This window comes from Kryptolebias marmoratus, linkage group LG8, assembly GCF_001649575.2.
Source record: "Kryptolebias marmoratus isolate JLee-2015 linkage group LG8, ASM164957v2, whole genome shotgun sequence".
In the NCBI taxonomy this organism is placed as follows: Eukaryota; Metazoa; Chordata; class Actinopteri; order Cyprinodontiformes; family Rivulidae; genus Kryptolebias; species Kryptolebias marmoratus.
Genome location: NC_051437.1, coordinates 14363400 through 14380261, shown reverse-complemented (window position 1 = coordinate 14380261; position 16862 = coordinate 14363400). Strand labels below are relative to the sequence as shown.

The 16862-nt window shown below is 42.5% G+C and overlaps 1 protein-coding gene across 4 annotated transcripts in view; it reads left to right on the top strand.

The window, feature by feature from the left end:
* The window catches only part of zbtb46 (zinc finger and BTB domain containing 46), a 71769-nt gene that overhangs the window by 46498 nt on the left and 8409 nt on the right, over positions 1-16862 (top strand). For 3 of the 4 annotated variants that reach the window (XM_025005710.2, XM_017415117.3, XM_017415115.3), the window contains exons 4-5: positions 8118-8399; positions 15066-15409. In XM_025005710.2, the coding sequence (XP_024861478.1) occupies positions 8118-8399; positions 15066-15409 (626 nt within the window). The remainder of the gene's footprint in view (positions 1-8117; positions 8400-15065; positions 15410-16862) is intronic. The other variant, XM_025005709.2, reaches the window with a different exon arrangement.

Below are 16862 nucleotides of genomic sequence, written 5' to 3'. Positions count from 1 at the left end.
TAGCCGCGACGGCCATCTTGAATGGAGTTGACACCAAACGCTAGTCGGCTGTAGGTGCATATTCAATTATTACTTTCTGAGAGGTTCATTAAACTCTGCCTTGTGGTTCATGAGATATTTTGCTAACGCTGCAGATGAACAAACACACACACAGACAAGCAAAAATATTATCGGCGCTTTGCCTTCAGTGCCAAATGATCATAATATTCTTGTGTTGAATAAAATTAAATATTGCACAAAATTACTCTCTGTCACACATCTTCCTAACAGATCTGCATAAAAAAAATTCAGAGGTTCCAGCCTTCACTTCCTACTTTTTTATTGCTGTATGCGTGTTGCCCAGTTCAGGTGGAGGGTGGAGTCTGGTGTCTTTAGCAGCATGAGTGTGTAAGATATTAATGCAGCAGGGACACTCTTCTGGTGCTTTTAGGAAATTAATAATATGCCACATGCATAAATGAGCTAAAACTGTTTTTTTATATCTATTTGATTCTCATGCTTACCACAAGTCCTGAATTAAAGATATACACCCTGGCTGAAAATTCAAATGGTCTCAGGAGATGATTATTTGAAGGAATGTGGTTTAAAGCTTCAGAAAATCATCTTGGAGCTCAAAGTAACACAATCGCAACATTTTCTGCCAACATCTACATCAGTGTTTCTCAACCCCGGTCCTCCTTCGTGCACGCTGCCCTGCCGGTTTTCAGTGTTTTTCTGTTTCTCCACACCTGTTTTAGATTGAAGGGTCGTTAACAGGCTTCTGCAGAACTTGATCACAATTTGTTGGAGCAATTCATTCATTTGAATCAGGTGTGTTGAAGCAGGGCTGCATCTGAAACATATAAAATAAGGTTCCCCTTTGAACAGGGGCTTTAAAAACAAATCAGGAATAGTAAGAAAAGGCAGCCAGTTTGGTTTGTTAGGAACTTTTATATACTATTTAATGATTAGCAAAGCATTGCAGGCAATCTATGCCTAAAACTTTGGCATTAGTTTTTACAGTCAACACTGTCTGTCTGTCAGCAAAACTCTGGATTCGGGATAAGATGGTTTTCATTTAAAACTCCGGCATGAAAGGTTCATTCCTTGAAGGAGTTCTTGTCTTTAATAGCTTCTGTTCTACAAAAGGAAATTACGTCTCTCATTTTTTTGTGACCAAGGAAATGTTTCTTTGAGAATGTGAACACAATGAGCAATGCTACATTTCATGCCGCATTCTCATATATAAGCAATTGTACTAGCACTGGCATATTTATATTGGAGTACAATACAATACTGATCAATACGCACTGTCCTTTTCAAATAAATAAATAAATAAAATAAATAAATTATTGAATGCGCTTGGTTCATATTGTGTGTTTGCGTGATGCAGATGTGCAGCCGCGTGGACAAGGACTTGAGAGGAGAGCAAAGAAGGCACTTTCAAATTTAGCAGCATGCCTTACTGTACAGTTGTTCTCAAACACCCGCTCATTCGCCCCCACCGTATCTACCCACTCCCCTTCCATCTATAACCTCCCTGTCACCTCTCCCTGCCTCCCCTTCCCTTACCCACCCACCCACACTCCATCACCCCACCGCTCACCTCTCACCCCATCCACTTTTGCAATCGTGCGCCTCTCTCCTCCTCCTCCTCCCCCTCCCCTCCACCCACACTCTCTCTTCTCCTCGGAGCCCCCAGCAGTACCACCATCACTCCCAGCACCATCATCTCCCGCTCTCCCCTGTCCTTTACCACTCTCTTCCTTCTGTCCCTCCCTCCTCTAAAGCCTTCAGGCTCTGCTTGATTTATGCTTGCCCTCCCTATCCGCACACACACACACACACACACACACACCCTACCACCACACACCCATCCCTATCTCTTCAGGAGGTTGTGGCCCGGCTAGTCCCTAAAAACAACAGAGGGAGAGAGAATAACAGCCTCTTTTACTTTCCATCCTCCCTCCTTTTTAACCCAGCATTTTCTTCATTCCCCTCTCCCACACTGCTTTTTAAATTGCCTCTGAATTCTTGAGCTGTTTTAGTGCCTCACTCCCCCTTCTCGGCTGAAATTACTTTTTTACCCTCTCAAAACTCCGGCATGCTGAGGAAGCAAGTTTCACCTTCCCTCCCCTTCTTTGTCCACTCGAGGACAAACAGTCACAAGTTCACCGTTTGGACTCCTGCTCGCGATGAAAGGTGAAGAATTTCGTTTTCTCATTTAGAAACATGACGCTCCGACGTTGCGTACACAAGACCAGCAGGCAGAGGAGTCTTTCAACAACATGACCCTTGTAATGCCTTGTCCCTTTCCAACCCCCGGGCCACCCGAGCCATTAACCCACACAGCTTGGGGCAAGGCTTCTTTCTCCGTCTTTCACCATCACGCACATTTACACACAAATACACACAGTGAGAGTCTTTCTCCTTTGTTTGCACTCTGCCAGACAAACATGCACACAAGCCCTACTTTCTTCCCTGACAGCTCTCTTGTGGTCGACAAGCCTCAGTAACTCGTTGCTTAACCACCCCAGACTTTTTTTTTTTCTCTGCACTGTGTTTGGCTACTGTGTCTGTTGATCTGAAGGCGTGGTGAGTTGTTTGTGCGTGTGTGTTTGTGTGTGTGTGTTTGTGCGGTGTGTGTCTGTTTCACGAGGTGTTAAAGGAGTGCGTCCATAAACAGCCAGGTCATGGTTGTCTGTTTATGTGGGAAAGTAGTGAATGTGTGTGTATATATCTATCTATATATATATAGATATATATCTATATCTATATATATATAGATATAGATATATATTGGATTTCTTTTTTCATGGTCGATCTAACCTGTGTTTTTGTAAAAACAAAAAAACAAAAAGAAAAAAACTCCCTCGCACAACGATTTTATTTAGAGAAGAGTGAGGCATTCATAGAGAAAGATTTACACACACACGCAGTTACACAACTCACAATCACACAATCAGAACAGAAGATCGGAGGTCAAACTGGGTCAGCTGACCCTTTCCTCCCCTTTCAGGCCTTCTCTTGCCTCTTTTTTTTTTCTGCGTCAAAGTGTGTACTCTAATAACACAAAACCCGTTGTGAGAAACACACACACACACATACACACATCTCTGAGATACACAGTGCAGCCTCCATCCAAGGCGTATAAAACTCTGCATCCTCCATCCATTAGCCTGAACTCTCCTGGTGGGAGATAAACGCGGAGTTCCTCACAACACGTACAAGGTACGGTTCATCTTTTATTCCGGGTCTTGTTCCTGCCTTTTTCACACTCCAGTCCAACACAGCTTACAGCATTGCTCACAAGCGCGCACACACACACACACACACACACACATACATCCACCCGCATTAACAAAGAGAACCACCATTTCTACATATTTGTCTCTCCTTTTAAAAGGGGGTTTTATTTAGCATAAATGTTGAAGCCAAGGGTGCCTGGCTACCATGGCAACCAAATTAAACGGAGGATCTCTTCAGAAAGCAGAAATCTAAATTATTCGGACTCTTTTATGAAGGGGAAAAAAAATGAAAATTCTCGCCACCATACAGACACCGCTTTACTGTTAAGACAGAAAAAAGAGGTGAAAGAAAAAATGTGGAAAATGTCTTCTTTCTTTCTTTTTTTTTTTAATCTGACCATGTAGTTCAAAGGCAAATGCTTTGCTTTTGAATTTCATAGGTTGCCTCATGACATGCAGTATGTTAACACTGAGCATATACATGTGCGCAAAGGGCTGATGTAACCACAGTGTCTCTGAAACACGGGGATAAACCTATTGCGTTTAAAACGACACCGCATTGTGTGTGCCCACAAATCCTGGACCAAACCCGGCACACGTATGATGAAATTCATAAGACGGATGCTCGGGATTAGCCGCGACTGTTTTTGGTGTGGTAAATGATTTTATCTGTCAGAACACCATCTAAGGAAAGCACCATCTACGCAGGCCTGACAAAGCTTACATAAGAGAGGGGGGGGGATTAGGTTGTATATTCTGATTATCTGCTGCTGAAGCCCATTTGTGGCCGGCGGAATACTAATTTTTTTTTAATATCTTACACTCAGTGTTGAAGGTGTGGGTGCGTGTCGTCACGATTCGGAGCTGCTTGTTGCGCAACAGAGTTTTCAAAGCGCAACACCCGTTAAATTCACACATTTTCGGATGAGACAGAAGTTTGTCTGGACGCCGTTTAACCCGAGTGCACCATGCGGCTAAACCCATTGTGACTGTGTGGTTGTGAGGAGGGCGGACATGTTCCACCTGTACATGTATGTGTCCAGGAGAGACCTGGAAAAGAGGTCAGGGGTCATTCACTCATCCAATGAAGAGATGAGTGGAGGGATATGGGGGTCAGAGATGACGCTCTTTTCTCTCCCTCCTTCTATTTGTCTGCTTCTCCTTGCTCCATGTGTGTGTGTGTGTGTGTGTGTGTGTGTGTGTGTTGTTGTTGTTGGCCAACAGCCGATCTATGTTATTGATTGACTCCTGTGGCTGCTGGGCTGCCCACTGAAGGAGGGGGCAGAGCTCTAATGAATTCCTGCACCTCATGCCCCCTGCGCCAACCCCTACACCCCCTTCTTAATTAACTTTGTGTGTTTGTGTGTGCAGGTGGGACGGGGGTGTGCATGGATGCACGCAAGTGTGTATTTTGTGTGTGTATCTTCTGTTGCTTCCTCCACTGTTCCACACCCCCGCTTCTACACTCCTCTGCCTTTTTTTTTGTTGTTGTTGTTGCTTCATCTCTTTTTTTTTTTTTTCCACCCTGCCTGTGCCTCCTCTCTTCATTCTTCATAATTCCATTTTTTTTTCTGTCCTCTGATGTGACTTTTGTCCATATGTCACTCATGTTTGTCACGCCTCATTTCCTTCTCCTTTCCTCAATATTCATTCATATCTGTGCACTGTCCAGATCGGTGCGTGTGTTTGTGATACAGAACATGTGTTCATCCTTACATCTGATCTATGATCAGTTATCTAAACTCGGCGTGAAAAATGGTTGATGATGTGTGTGTGTCTGTCTGTATGTGTGTGTTGTTGGGATGTATACCCATCTGTATTCCAGACATGGAGGCAAACTACTGTTTCTGTCACCTTGACCACCTTGAATCTCCCCGGCTGTAGACTGCGTTGAACAGCAGACAGCTTCCCCTGACTGACTGTGATTGAAATGAACAATTTTGTTTTTGTGCGCCCATTTATTTATTTTTCATGTCATTTTATTTATTTTCTTTACTTGCTTTCCTGTGTTTTTGTTTCGTGTTCTTACCTGGGGTGGGAAATATAACCTCAGAAGTATCTGACAATGTTTCAAGAAAATTTCTGACGCTAACGGCCTGCCATTCCTTGAAGGAATGCATAATGCCCACCTTTTTTTTTTATTCCACAGTTTGAAACTAAGATCTTATGATGACAAAGTTACGGTGTTGTTGCCGTTTTGGTCAAACTTTGAAAATAACGTTATGTGCAATTTCATGCAATATTACTGGATGTCACGATCAGAGTGTGTTGGAAATGACTCTCAGCTACCACCACGCTAAATTTTAGCTGAATATCTAAAAAACTGATTGAATTATTACCATTTTTGTGTTTTGTAAAAACTACTTTAAAGCACCTGGCCAGTAACTTTGCCAACAATTTGAAGTCAGCATTTAACAGACTCATAGGGCGATTTAAAACCGTATAACAAAGAGTCTTTACCTTGTTTCAAAAGCAACAAGATAAATAACTTCTTCAACGTTTGGGGAAACATGTCTGCATTAAAAGACTCAGTAAACATCTCTAATAGGTATGGGGCCAGCTTCTTCCAAAACGTTTTGTAGAATTCGACTGGGAAATCGTCTGGATGTGGGCTTTTACCACTTTGTAAAGATTTAATTACGTCTTCAAGCTCCTTTGCAGTGACAGGGCAGTGCAGCTTTTTGGCCAGATTCTGATCCAGAGCAGGGGTGTTAATGCCGCTGAGGAAGGAGATCAGGGCTATAGAAACATAATAGCTGTCAGATTAATACAGATGCTTGTAAAACTCCACAAAAGTTTTATTAATTTCCAGTGGGACTCTCCTCTTGCACCAGCTTCTACTCAAAGCATCAACTGGAATGCAGAAATTTGTTGTAGCTGGTGATAATTTGCTTGGTTTATCCACTTGTTAATAAAATTTGGATCTCAAACTGAGTACAAGTTCAGTGGTGTGCTGTGATGTGAAAAGATCATATTCGGCTTGTTCTTCATTAGATACTGGCTGTTTTGAAGTTGCATATAGAGAATCTAAAAGCACAATGTGCCCAGATAACCTGACAAGTTTTTGTCTTCCAGCTTTTCTCTGATGGATCCTGTAAGAAATAATCTACCCCCTAATAAAATACTTCATTGCTTCCCACAGCACGCAGACTGTGACCTCTGGAGATAAACATACCTAATTTAATAACTACAGAAGTAATTTATATCTGCAAGTCTGCTGGATTCTGCACAACACATTGTCACAATACCCTACGTAAGAACATCAGTCGTTTTCATAAACTGGTCTTCCTATCATCTGAACGTCACCCTGCGATTAATGCAGCAGTCCTTTAAACCACACGTGCAGCTTATTGTGGCTCTTTGACTGGCTTTAATCCATAGCGTTTTGTCTTCAAATTATAAAACAATTTTGTTCTTTTTTCCTGCCTTTTTCGGTAACAGTTTTCTTGCACATTTTACATAATGTATCCTGATTTTTGGGGCAGATAAAGTTGGTCAGGAGCAGGTAAAAAAAAAAAAATCCATTTAGACACTGGTTTATTGTATTTTTTCAAAGTATCAAAAGTGGTATCAAATATCGAGTATTTTCTTTAGCGTTGTAGCATATCATAGTGAATTGAAAACTTTAGGGTCATGACAATCTGAGTTGAAGGTTTGTCTTTTTGTAGCCAATCTAGTAGCTTTTAAGTACTAAATTATGAATGGAGATCACCACACTGTTCTCACTGTGTTTTTGTGCACACTAAGGAAAATAAATGTTATTGTCATATCACTGATATTGATTTTCCAATATATTTTATGGATGGTAAAAAGGGCTATAGTCCAAATTTCTACAGCAACTAATTCTTTTCCTACTCTGTTTATTCCCCTTTTGCTTCAAGTGTGATTTCAGTCGACTGTGGAAACGGTAGATTTACTGCGTGAATCAGGATGTCAGAAGGTTTCTGTCCCAAACAGTCAAACATGATTATGTACTCTCCCCCTTTAAGGCGAGTCTGCATTAGTCTTCAGATGTCTGTGTGTTTGTTTTAGATGTAGACAAGCTGTTCTTTCAAAGACTCTAAGCCACTGATGTGCCTGATGTGGATTTTTTTTTTGTTGTGTAGCATAAAGCAACCTGTCATCAGGTAAATGTCAATTAGGAGGCATTAAGAGTGTGTCTGTTGACGTATTTGCGTGTGCGTGTGTTTGTGTGTTGGCTGTCGTCAGCGGTGTGGTCTGACAGTCTTGTAGATCTGCAGTGAAACTTCCAGCGACATGTCTAACTGCTGACAGCTTCTCTCCGCTTTCAGTGACTCTGATGGCTTAACTGCACACACACACACACACACACACACACATACAGTATACCATGTCTGCGTGTGCATTTCCTCTCTCTCTCACCGTCTCTTTATAATCGCCTTGTGTTTTTTTGTTGACTGGTAATGATGAGGTGTGGAAGGGAGTTAAGGAGAAAGGGAGAGATGAATCAGTGCTCAGATGCTTTGGTTTGATGAAAACCTCGAGACATAAATGTTGACTTGGCTCAGGGGTTTGAAAGAATTGGTTTAATATTCTGAATTTCTGTTTTTATATTTACACTTAAGCTGTTACATTGATTGTTGAATCTTCTTAAATTTACAGTGTCAACTTTACAAGGAAATATTAAGAGTTTTTATTGTTTGAACAAGCCCTTTTATCCGCTTTGTCAAGGGTGACAGAATTTCCAGTCTATAGAGAGACATATAATCCTCAAATTAATTATAACAGTTTATTGTGGGGTGTTTTTAGACATGAAACCTTATTGAAATTCAGTTTTCACAGCATTTAAAGTCACCGAGTCAGATTTGCACAGACACAAACCTGACTCATCTTCTGTCACCTCTTTTTTTTTTTTTTTTGTCTGTTCAGGGGCAGACGTGACTGAACCCAACAGCTCAGACAGCCGCAGCGAACGCCTCGACTTCTTCCTCAAACAGGAAGAGGCCCTAACCGCGGAGCCCGGCTTCCTGGGCACCAACGAATCGGAGGAGGCTGGCGGTGGGGCGGTGGGCGGAGGGATCTCGTCCGTGGCCAATCTGAAGGCAGCGCTGATGAGTAAGAACAGCCTGCTGTCTCTGCGGGCTGAGATGATGGGAGATGATAACCCCTTACTGTACGAATACCTGCCCAAAGGAGGACACTCCCTGTCTTGTAAGTATTTATTTACTGGAACTAATCACACACTGGTTGTTACACACAACTAAGCCACACAACCTAAAACTCAGATCTGTTGGAGTATCTTTGAATATCTGCACATGTGGTCACCGAGATGCAACTATGAGTGTCCTCAGCAGCAAATTGTTTTCATCATCCCCTCAATTGGGTTAAATCTCAATGCATGTGTGTGTGTTTGTGTGTGTCTGTGTGTGTGTGGTGCTTGAGCGGATAACCAATTTATGTGGCAGTGCCAGTGATGACTACTCATCAGTGACTAAGTGAGAGAACATTTTGCTGGGATCAGTCGTGCTGTCTTGAGAAAATTCTTTTGGGTTTTCATGCTTTGTGTGTATCAGTAGGTCTGCGGCTGTATTTCACAGCAGCAGGGGGAGAAGAAATCCAACAGAACAGCAGTTCACAGAAAAATGTCAATTTTTTGGAAACAGTTTCCAATATTTGTATTTACTAACAAATACAAAACTTGCAACAGAAAAAAAAAGTTGTTTTTTTTTGTTGTTTTTAACATTTAAGTCAAGCGGTGCACTTGGAAAATATGCAGTTCTGTTAATATTTTTGAATAATGTGATAACTATCACAATATTGCTTTGTATGATGCTCACAACGGTTAAAGCATTTTGTCCAGTGATTCCCAACCTGGAGAGGGTTGTGAGAGAGTTCAAGGAGCAGCACAAGGCTTTAAAACAACAAAGGCTGTCAACATATTTTGCACATGTACGAAATAACAACATACTAAAATAGTTATGAAAAGTTTTGGGGAAATTTGACTTCCGTGAAATATTGCTGTTACACACAGAGCTGCTTTTTACAAGAAAAAAAGGAGAATTAAAAGCAAAAGACTACAATAAATATAGCGCCTTTGTGTACAACTTAGACTGATGCACTTCTTGAATAAAACACCACGACCTTGTTCACGTCAGTCTTTACAACGAGACCAACAGATGCAGCATCCCGAGTCAAACCTTATCTCCAAACTGAAGCACAGAGGGAGTAAAACTGTCAAACAGGAGCTACAAGTCAGATTTACAGAAAGAAAATAGCTGGTGGATTTTTGAGAACTTCTTTATGCACTGTCTGGAGACATTTTTTTCCAGTGTTTACATGTACTTATAAAAGATTCTTCTGTTTCTATTAACTGTTTTTGACGTGCTTCAAATAATAATCCAGAGATTTCATGATTCCTATGTAATGCAGGCCATGGAGACATAATTTATATAGCTGATAAGAAATGGTGTCTGCACTGATCTAAAACTATTACAGATAACTTTAGTAGTGTGCAGAACAAACAGCAGCGATGCGGTGAGCAGTAAAAACTGCGCTCAGCTCACTGCACCACCGCGATGTAACGAGACGCCTGGCATCGCCTCTGTCTTCAGGCTGATTCAAAGCAGGAAAACAATCTGAGAGAAAAGTTTGGGGTCAACAAAGGACAATCTGTTGGGCTCAGACTGACCACGTAGATTCGGGTCCCATCAGTGCTGTGTCTGCGTGTGAGTCTTCAGCTCCTTGAAACGATAATAATTAAAATTGAAAAGCCTTTAACCAGCTGCTACAAACATCCTGACATCTCATCTCTGGATGATTGAATAAAAGATAAGACACTGGCTGTTTATTTGTTTGTAAAGTGCAAAAATATCTCAACTGTAGCATCGACGAATGGCAAACGCTAAATCAACAAGTGATTCTTTCAGTGGTTGTGTGCATGTGCGCAGAGCTTTTCTGTTGACGCCAGAAGGGGGGCTCTGAGGAAAAAAAGGTTGGAAACTACTGATATAAACCAGGTGTGGGCAAGAGAGACGGTGACGCTGCATTGGACGGGCAAAAATCCTATCTTCATTCAGAGCGTGAATGCATCGCACTTGGTTTATAACAGCTTGTGATTTTCCAAGCAGTCTTTTGCAATATTTATGTTGTGATGATGATACATTTTTGATACACTGTGCAGCCATATTTAAATGTTACATTTTAAAATGTTATCTGACTTTCATTTTTTCCTAGTTACACCAACATTGTTTTTTAAAAATATAAAATAATCTATCAGCAGTCATGTTCCCTTAAATTCCTCTACTTAAAAATAAAAAATCTGTTTACTTTCCATTCATGTTGATAATAGATGAATACGCTGCAGCATTCGTGTTTAATTTGTCTGTAACAAGAGATTTTTCTTACTTTCTCATTTTCTTTGCTACTCACTGAGGGTGTTAAACAGTCAGGGTGTGTGTGTGTGTGTGTGTGTGTGTGTGGCTGTGTTGGTGTGAGCGCAGATTCGCTCAAGTCCAAGTCCGCGTGGGCACATTTTGTGTGTTCAACTTCTGGGTTTGTTTCTTTTGCTTTTTACTGGCATGTAATTGGATCTTTTGTCCCGAGTTCTGCCTGTTTTTTGTCAGTGGAAGAAAAGCAGAGGAAGGGTACAACTCGGAGCAGAGTCACAGCTATTGAGTTGAGCCCCACTCACCTTACAATATAAAAGACAGGGCCAAGCCTGAATAGACCAAAACACAGATTCGCGGTCGTGCACGGAGTCACATCGCATCACCTCCTTTGTGCGAGTGTTAAGTGTGTGGGATTGAGATGTTTCTGTTGGCTTAAAGAGGAGAATCAGATGCTGTCACAGCACAGACAGCCTCAGAAAATAGAAGAAAAAAAGAAGAGGCTTTTGGATACGCAGACTGACTTTACAGCTACAGTCCGCCTTGACTATCTGAATAAAAGATGGAGAATTCACAGAATGTTAATCATTTGTTCCCAGCAAGGAAAATTGTATTGAACGAGCCCTATATCTGTATTTTCATTGTCACCAAAGAAACCTCAGGGAGGGTTTTTTGGTTAGCCAAACACTATTTTGTATTCGCTACACAATGAGGGTCGGGGAAATGGGTTTGCTGAGATGGCCAGCAGCCTCCCCTCCCACCCCAAAGTGTGTCCCTGTGTCTAAATGAGGACAAAAAAATAAACAAACACTGTACCTCAGATTACTGGGCGGAGGAGAAGTCTGCCTGGTTTGATGGATCGCTGTTCCCTCCTTCCATCCCTCCCTGTTTCTCCTTCACTCCGGTTTAGCAGCCTTCCAGTATGCGTGTGTCCCTCCCTTCCTCTTTCCCTCCATCTTCGTCTCCTTCACCCCTCCCTCACTCTTTGCCCCTTTCCTCCTGTTCTGCTATGGACTTTTTTTTTTTTTTCCATCAGCTGGCGAGCATCAAAGCATGTTGTTTTAAAATCCTGGGAAAGTATTGATCTTGGCAGAGAGGAGGGTGGACCAAGGTCACCTGGAGAGACCACAGAACATCAGCAAAAGGCCTTGACACAGAGCTTTTGCTGTTTATATTTTCTGTACAATTGACTATTTAATAAAAGCCTATTTTTTTCCCCCCTACCAATTACACCATAATTCAGAAACAGAAATCCACTGTTTCCCGGTTTATTACCTCTTATTGTGTAAGAGGTAATAACACGGGAAACATGACTACATCCTGTTTGCACGTCGCACGCCAAAAATACAGTGGAACTGGTCTGCATGTCGATCAGTCGTCGGAATCCAATTAGGATCTTTGGGACTTAGCCCCGCTGTTTCTCTGCGAGTCAGACAGTCGGGGCCTAACAGTGGATTTGGTCGGACCATCCCGGCGCACCTGCCCACGCCAGCGCTGTGTACGGGCTGAAAAGTACATCCAATTAACCGCGCAGATCATACGGACATTATTATCGAACTTTTCTCCCCACTGTCAACTCTCATCACTTCAAATCTGCTTTAGCAAATTGACTGGGGCTCCAAAAGTGCCTTTACTGAGATCTTTTGAATGCATTTCGGCAAGCAAAATTTTGTTACAGCTTCTAAATCCTATATAGCCATCCCATAGCATATAGCTCATCTTTTTAAATGCAAGAGAACAGGAGAAGCAATAAAGATATCAATAACAGGAAATGAATTAAATCCCACCTTGGATAGTCTCTTAAAGGTCACCTTTTGCACTTTCTGTCTAAACTTTTTGGAACTGCTGGGACTTACCTACAAGGGGGAACACAGTGCACCTAAACCACTGATCACTGATTTAAGTTCAACTTCTATTCTTTACTATATATTTCAAAGCAGAGATGGAGAAAAAAATCTGAACTTTTATTTACAAAAAAGTGCCAATTCAGAATTGAAAAATGTACACCATAAATATATAAAGTTGTCTGGGAAAAACCCTTGTAGTTTTCACAAGTTTTTCACTGTTGATATGTTTGTTTCTGCTTCACGTTAATAAATGACATAATCAGATTCTTAACATCAAAGCACCAATGGGAAAGCAGAATATTAGCAACAAAGCTGACATTTTTGTCTTTTGTTGAATCATTTGAACCGCTGTTCTTTATAAAACTATAAGAAATTGTCTTTTTTTGGTAGATGGTGTTTATCTAAAATATGAGCTTGACTTCTAAGATGTTAGAAGCTGTCAAGACTGAAATTCACTGGTTGAATTTATTCTTTAGTTTGTTCTGTCTTTTAAGCCTAAACAGAATAAAAATTTTCTCGATTTAATAATTGTCAGAGCACCGAAATCGTCCATTTTGAATGGAGCGTGGCGCGCGCGGTCCTCGCGAAGTTTCAAGAATTGGAAGGTGCAAGACGGCAAGACGATGTGCCTTATATATGATAAAAGTTTGAAAATGAACCATTCATTGACAGTGCGTCTTATAATCCAGTGCGCCCTATAGTGCAGAAAATACGGTCCTCAAATCTGTATCATTCAGTCTTACTTCATAAAAAACTGATCAATCTCTTTTATTAATGTTTAAAACCATTAAAGCTGAATGAAACTATCTGAAAATTGCTGTTAACAGGTCATTAGGCCTGTTTTTGCTTCAGAGAACACCAGTTAGATCCAATTTTCTCCTAACTAGCTTATAAAGTTTTAGGTAATTAGCCCATAATAACAGGATATTCATCTTAGGGGAAGCGCTTGTCTAAAGCCTAAGGAAATCTTATAAGTCTTGACCTTCTTCTGGTGGCAGGTGGTGTAATCGTGTTCTTTTGCGGTCTGTTTGCTCCTTATAGTTATATGTTTATTTGACATTACTAGTTGTTTGTTTTTTTGTCCGTGAATTTTATTTGCTCGTGTTTATGTGCAGTTTTTCAGCCTGATAAAATTGTATTTTTGCAGACAACTTTTATACTAAAATGTGTGTGTGTGTGTGTGGAGGGGAAACATTTTTGCAAGAGGCTTGAACCAGCATTCACTATGTTTACATAGCATTTGTAAAGAAAAAAAAACGAGTCAAACTGCTGTGTTAGTCTGTTTAAAAGCAAGATTTTAAAATGCCTTTAGAGGTTTTACTAAATTGGATTTCACAAAGTTGGATTCACACTCAAAGACAATGCGGCGGGGAGTTGAATTCTTCTTTTATTCGTACGTTCTTCCAAACTCAAAAAGATCTGGGCACTTTGCACATGCTCCACGGACGACCCCTGGACTTTGACCTGAAAGGAACTGAAGAAACTGGTGCAGGAGGACAGAAGAAGGAGGCATATTTCCATCTTTTGTAGCAAAGTTTGACATATTTCAGTCAATAAACTGGTTCTGTTATAATGCTTGTATTCTGCGAAAAGGACAGCAGGCCAATTAAATGGCCTAGTCACGCTCTAACTGTAGCTTAACTTAACTCTGCTTGAAAATGTACTGAGTGTTAAAGCCAACTAACGGAGTTATTCCATAATCGCCCTTCCCTGACAGGTGTCTACTGCCAGAACACCATTAGTTAATGAGCTGCTCTGTCTCACCTGTAGCTCATTCATTTACTCCCTGTTTCCACTTCTTCTTCGCTCGCAGGGTTGTTCCTCCTGTCACTGCTGGGGCAGGGAGGAAGAGATGGGGATTTCAGCTTTTGTGTGTCTTCTCAGTAAGTGGGAGTGGGGAGTGTCAGGCGTTTAACATTCCAGGAATCAAACCTCATGGATGTGTGATTCTGTCCATTGTGAAGGGGAGTGCAATGAATGGCTAACCCACTGCATAACTCTGGAGACATTCCCCCTAAACACACACAACAACTTGTAGTAAACTTTACACAGCAGGAGGACTTGTGTGTGTGCTGTAAAGGCTTTGTGAGACGTTCAAAAATTCTTCACCCAGCGAGTCTTAACTCGATTCTGGCAAATATCTTACACGGTCCGTGTAGTCGTCCTTTGGCCAGTTTGTACAAAAAACAAGAAAAAGTGTTCACTTGAGCAGCAACATGGCTTCTCTCCAAAACTATTTGCCTCCACGCTACAGAGGATCCTCAAGCCCTCTCTCCTTATATGCATTTCATTGGCGCACACAACGTTTGCACACACTCTCACAAAACACACACACATGCTGCCATCCTCTGCGCACACATGTGGGTGGAAGGAGAAGGAGAGCAGAGGAGCAAAGGAAAAAAAAAGAGAGAGAGAAAGAGAGAAGAGAAGCCCTAACCCTTTCCCCTTGGCTGGTGGAAAGTGAAACTTCGGAGTTTTTCTTCCTCCCCCTCTCCTCAGTGTTTGATAGCGTAGCACTGGCAGCCTCTGTGTGCCCCCCACCCCCCTGCCCACTCTCTCCTGTTGTGTGTTCTGGTGGCCAGCTGCTAGCAGAGTTGCAGTTGTACGTGAGTGGGTGGGTGAGACTCGTTTCCTGTGCTCCTCAGGGCTCCGCTCCAACAACTACTGCAGCACGCTCCTGCCAGGGGCCACAGGGGCCACTGTTCATAACAAACAGGGCGCTGGCTCCTCTCCTCCTCTTCCTCTTCTTCCTCCTCATCTTCCACCACCACCACCACCATCATCATCATCCTCATCACCACCACCACACCTGCCACCATCAACACCAGCATATTGCCCACCTACTCCACTCACGCCACTGCACCCCTCAGAGCCTCGGCCCCTGGAGGCCCCCGGTCTACGGGCTGGGGCACCCCTGCTGAACACGGAAAGATTGGACATGGAAGTGGAAGAGGCCCCCGAGGGCCCGGAACCCTCCGCCTTGCCAGAGGTAAGCACCCTGAGCCTGGCTCGGGTCCAGGGTGGAGGCCGCTCTCCGGGTGCCGCTCCTCTCATTAGATAAAAGTTCATATCAGAAAGTCGAGAGAAGCATCCAGGGAGCAGCTTCACCCTGCCTCCACACACACTGAGAGGGGGGCTGAGAAGTGAGGGGATATCTACTGAACGGGTGGGACAGGAAGCAAAGTGGGTTTTACAACAACAACAACAACAAAAAAGCGACTTTTAAAGGTGGTGTCTCACCGGGCAAACGGCATTCACGAGGGAGTCTCCCAAATGTCTTGCGGCTTTCGTGTGGTTCTCAGTTTCCCTGTGTGAGTCACAGACACGCACAGCCCTGCCACTTGAGTTTAGAACGGGTTTTAAAAATTTGTGCAACAACTTTTCTCTCCAAATAGTCCCAAAGTTGTGATGGGCGTCTTCAACGTGTCTTGAATTCATCTGCATTTAGCCGCAAGTGGCTTCAACTCCGTTACTGGAGATAAATATTCAAGAGCACTCCAGCTGTATTTGGACACCTGCTCGGTAACTCTCCTTTGACAGAAAACATTCAGGGCAAATGTCTAGTTCTAAAAACCATGCCGATGACAAATAATATTTATTGAAAAACTGGATTTTTTTGTTCACCAACTAGTTTCCCACCAGCCGCAGCTCAGTGAGATACCACCTTAACGGGGCTCTTTTTCATTACTGCAACTCCTCTCTGCACTTAATGCATTGTATGACATATTTCCTGCCGCGCTGGTGTAACAATGTCTGTGTTTTTTTGCCTCTCTTTTCTTTAAGCTTTTTGTTTTCCTTTCCTTTCAGACTTCTGTCCCCCTTCTCTCTTGCCTCTCTTTGCTCTGATAATCTTTTAATATAGCTAGACCTGAATTCGCCTTAAAGCCAGGAGTCTTAGCATAGCATTAGCAATAATGTAGTTGATAGCGCTTACATTGGAGATGACACCTCCAGCCACAATGACAGCGTGTGCTTAGAGATAGCAGATAACGGGCAAGGTAGTGTGATGAGACTGAGTAGAATCAATACTTGAAGACAAAGAGGGGTTTGGTCTCTCCGCTCAGGAAATTGTTTGTTCTGCTCTGTGTGTGTGTGTATGTATGTAGACAGTCGCGTTTGTGTGGTTTTGTGCCAGTTTGTGTGTGAGCACGATTGCGTGTGTGTGTGTGTGTGTGTGTGTGTGTGTGAGGGTGAGCATTTAGGAGCAGCATTTGATTTCAGTGGACCTGCCTCCCAACAAGCCTGCCTATCTCTACGGACAAGCCATCTGTTTCCCAGAGCATGGTGTTCTGTTCTTAGAGAGGAGGAGGAGAGCAGGAGCTGAACCAATGGGTGGGGGTGGATGGGGGTGTAGGGCGAAGGAATGGCGCAGGCATGGCGTGGACAGTGGAGGGGGTAGAGTTTGACTTGGGTGGAAAGGTGGTTTAAGAACGGGAAAGAGT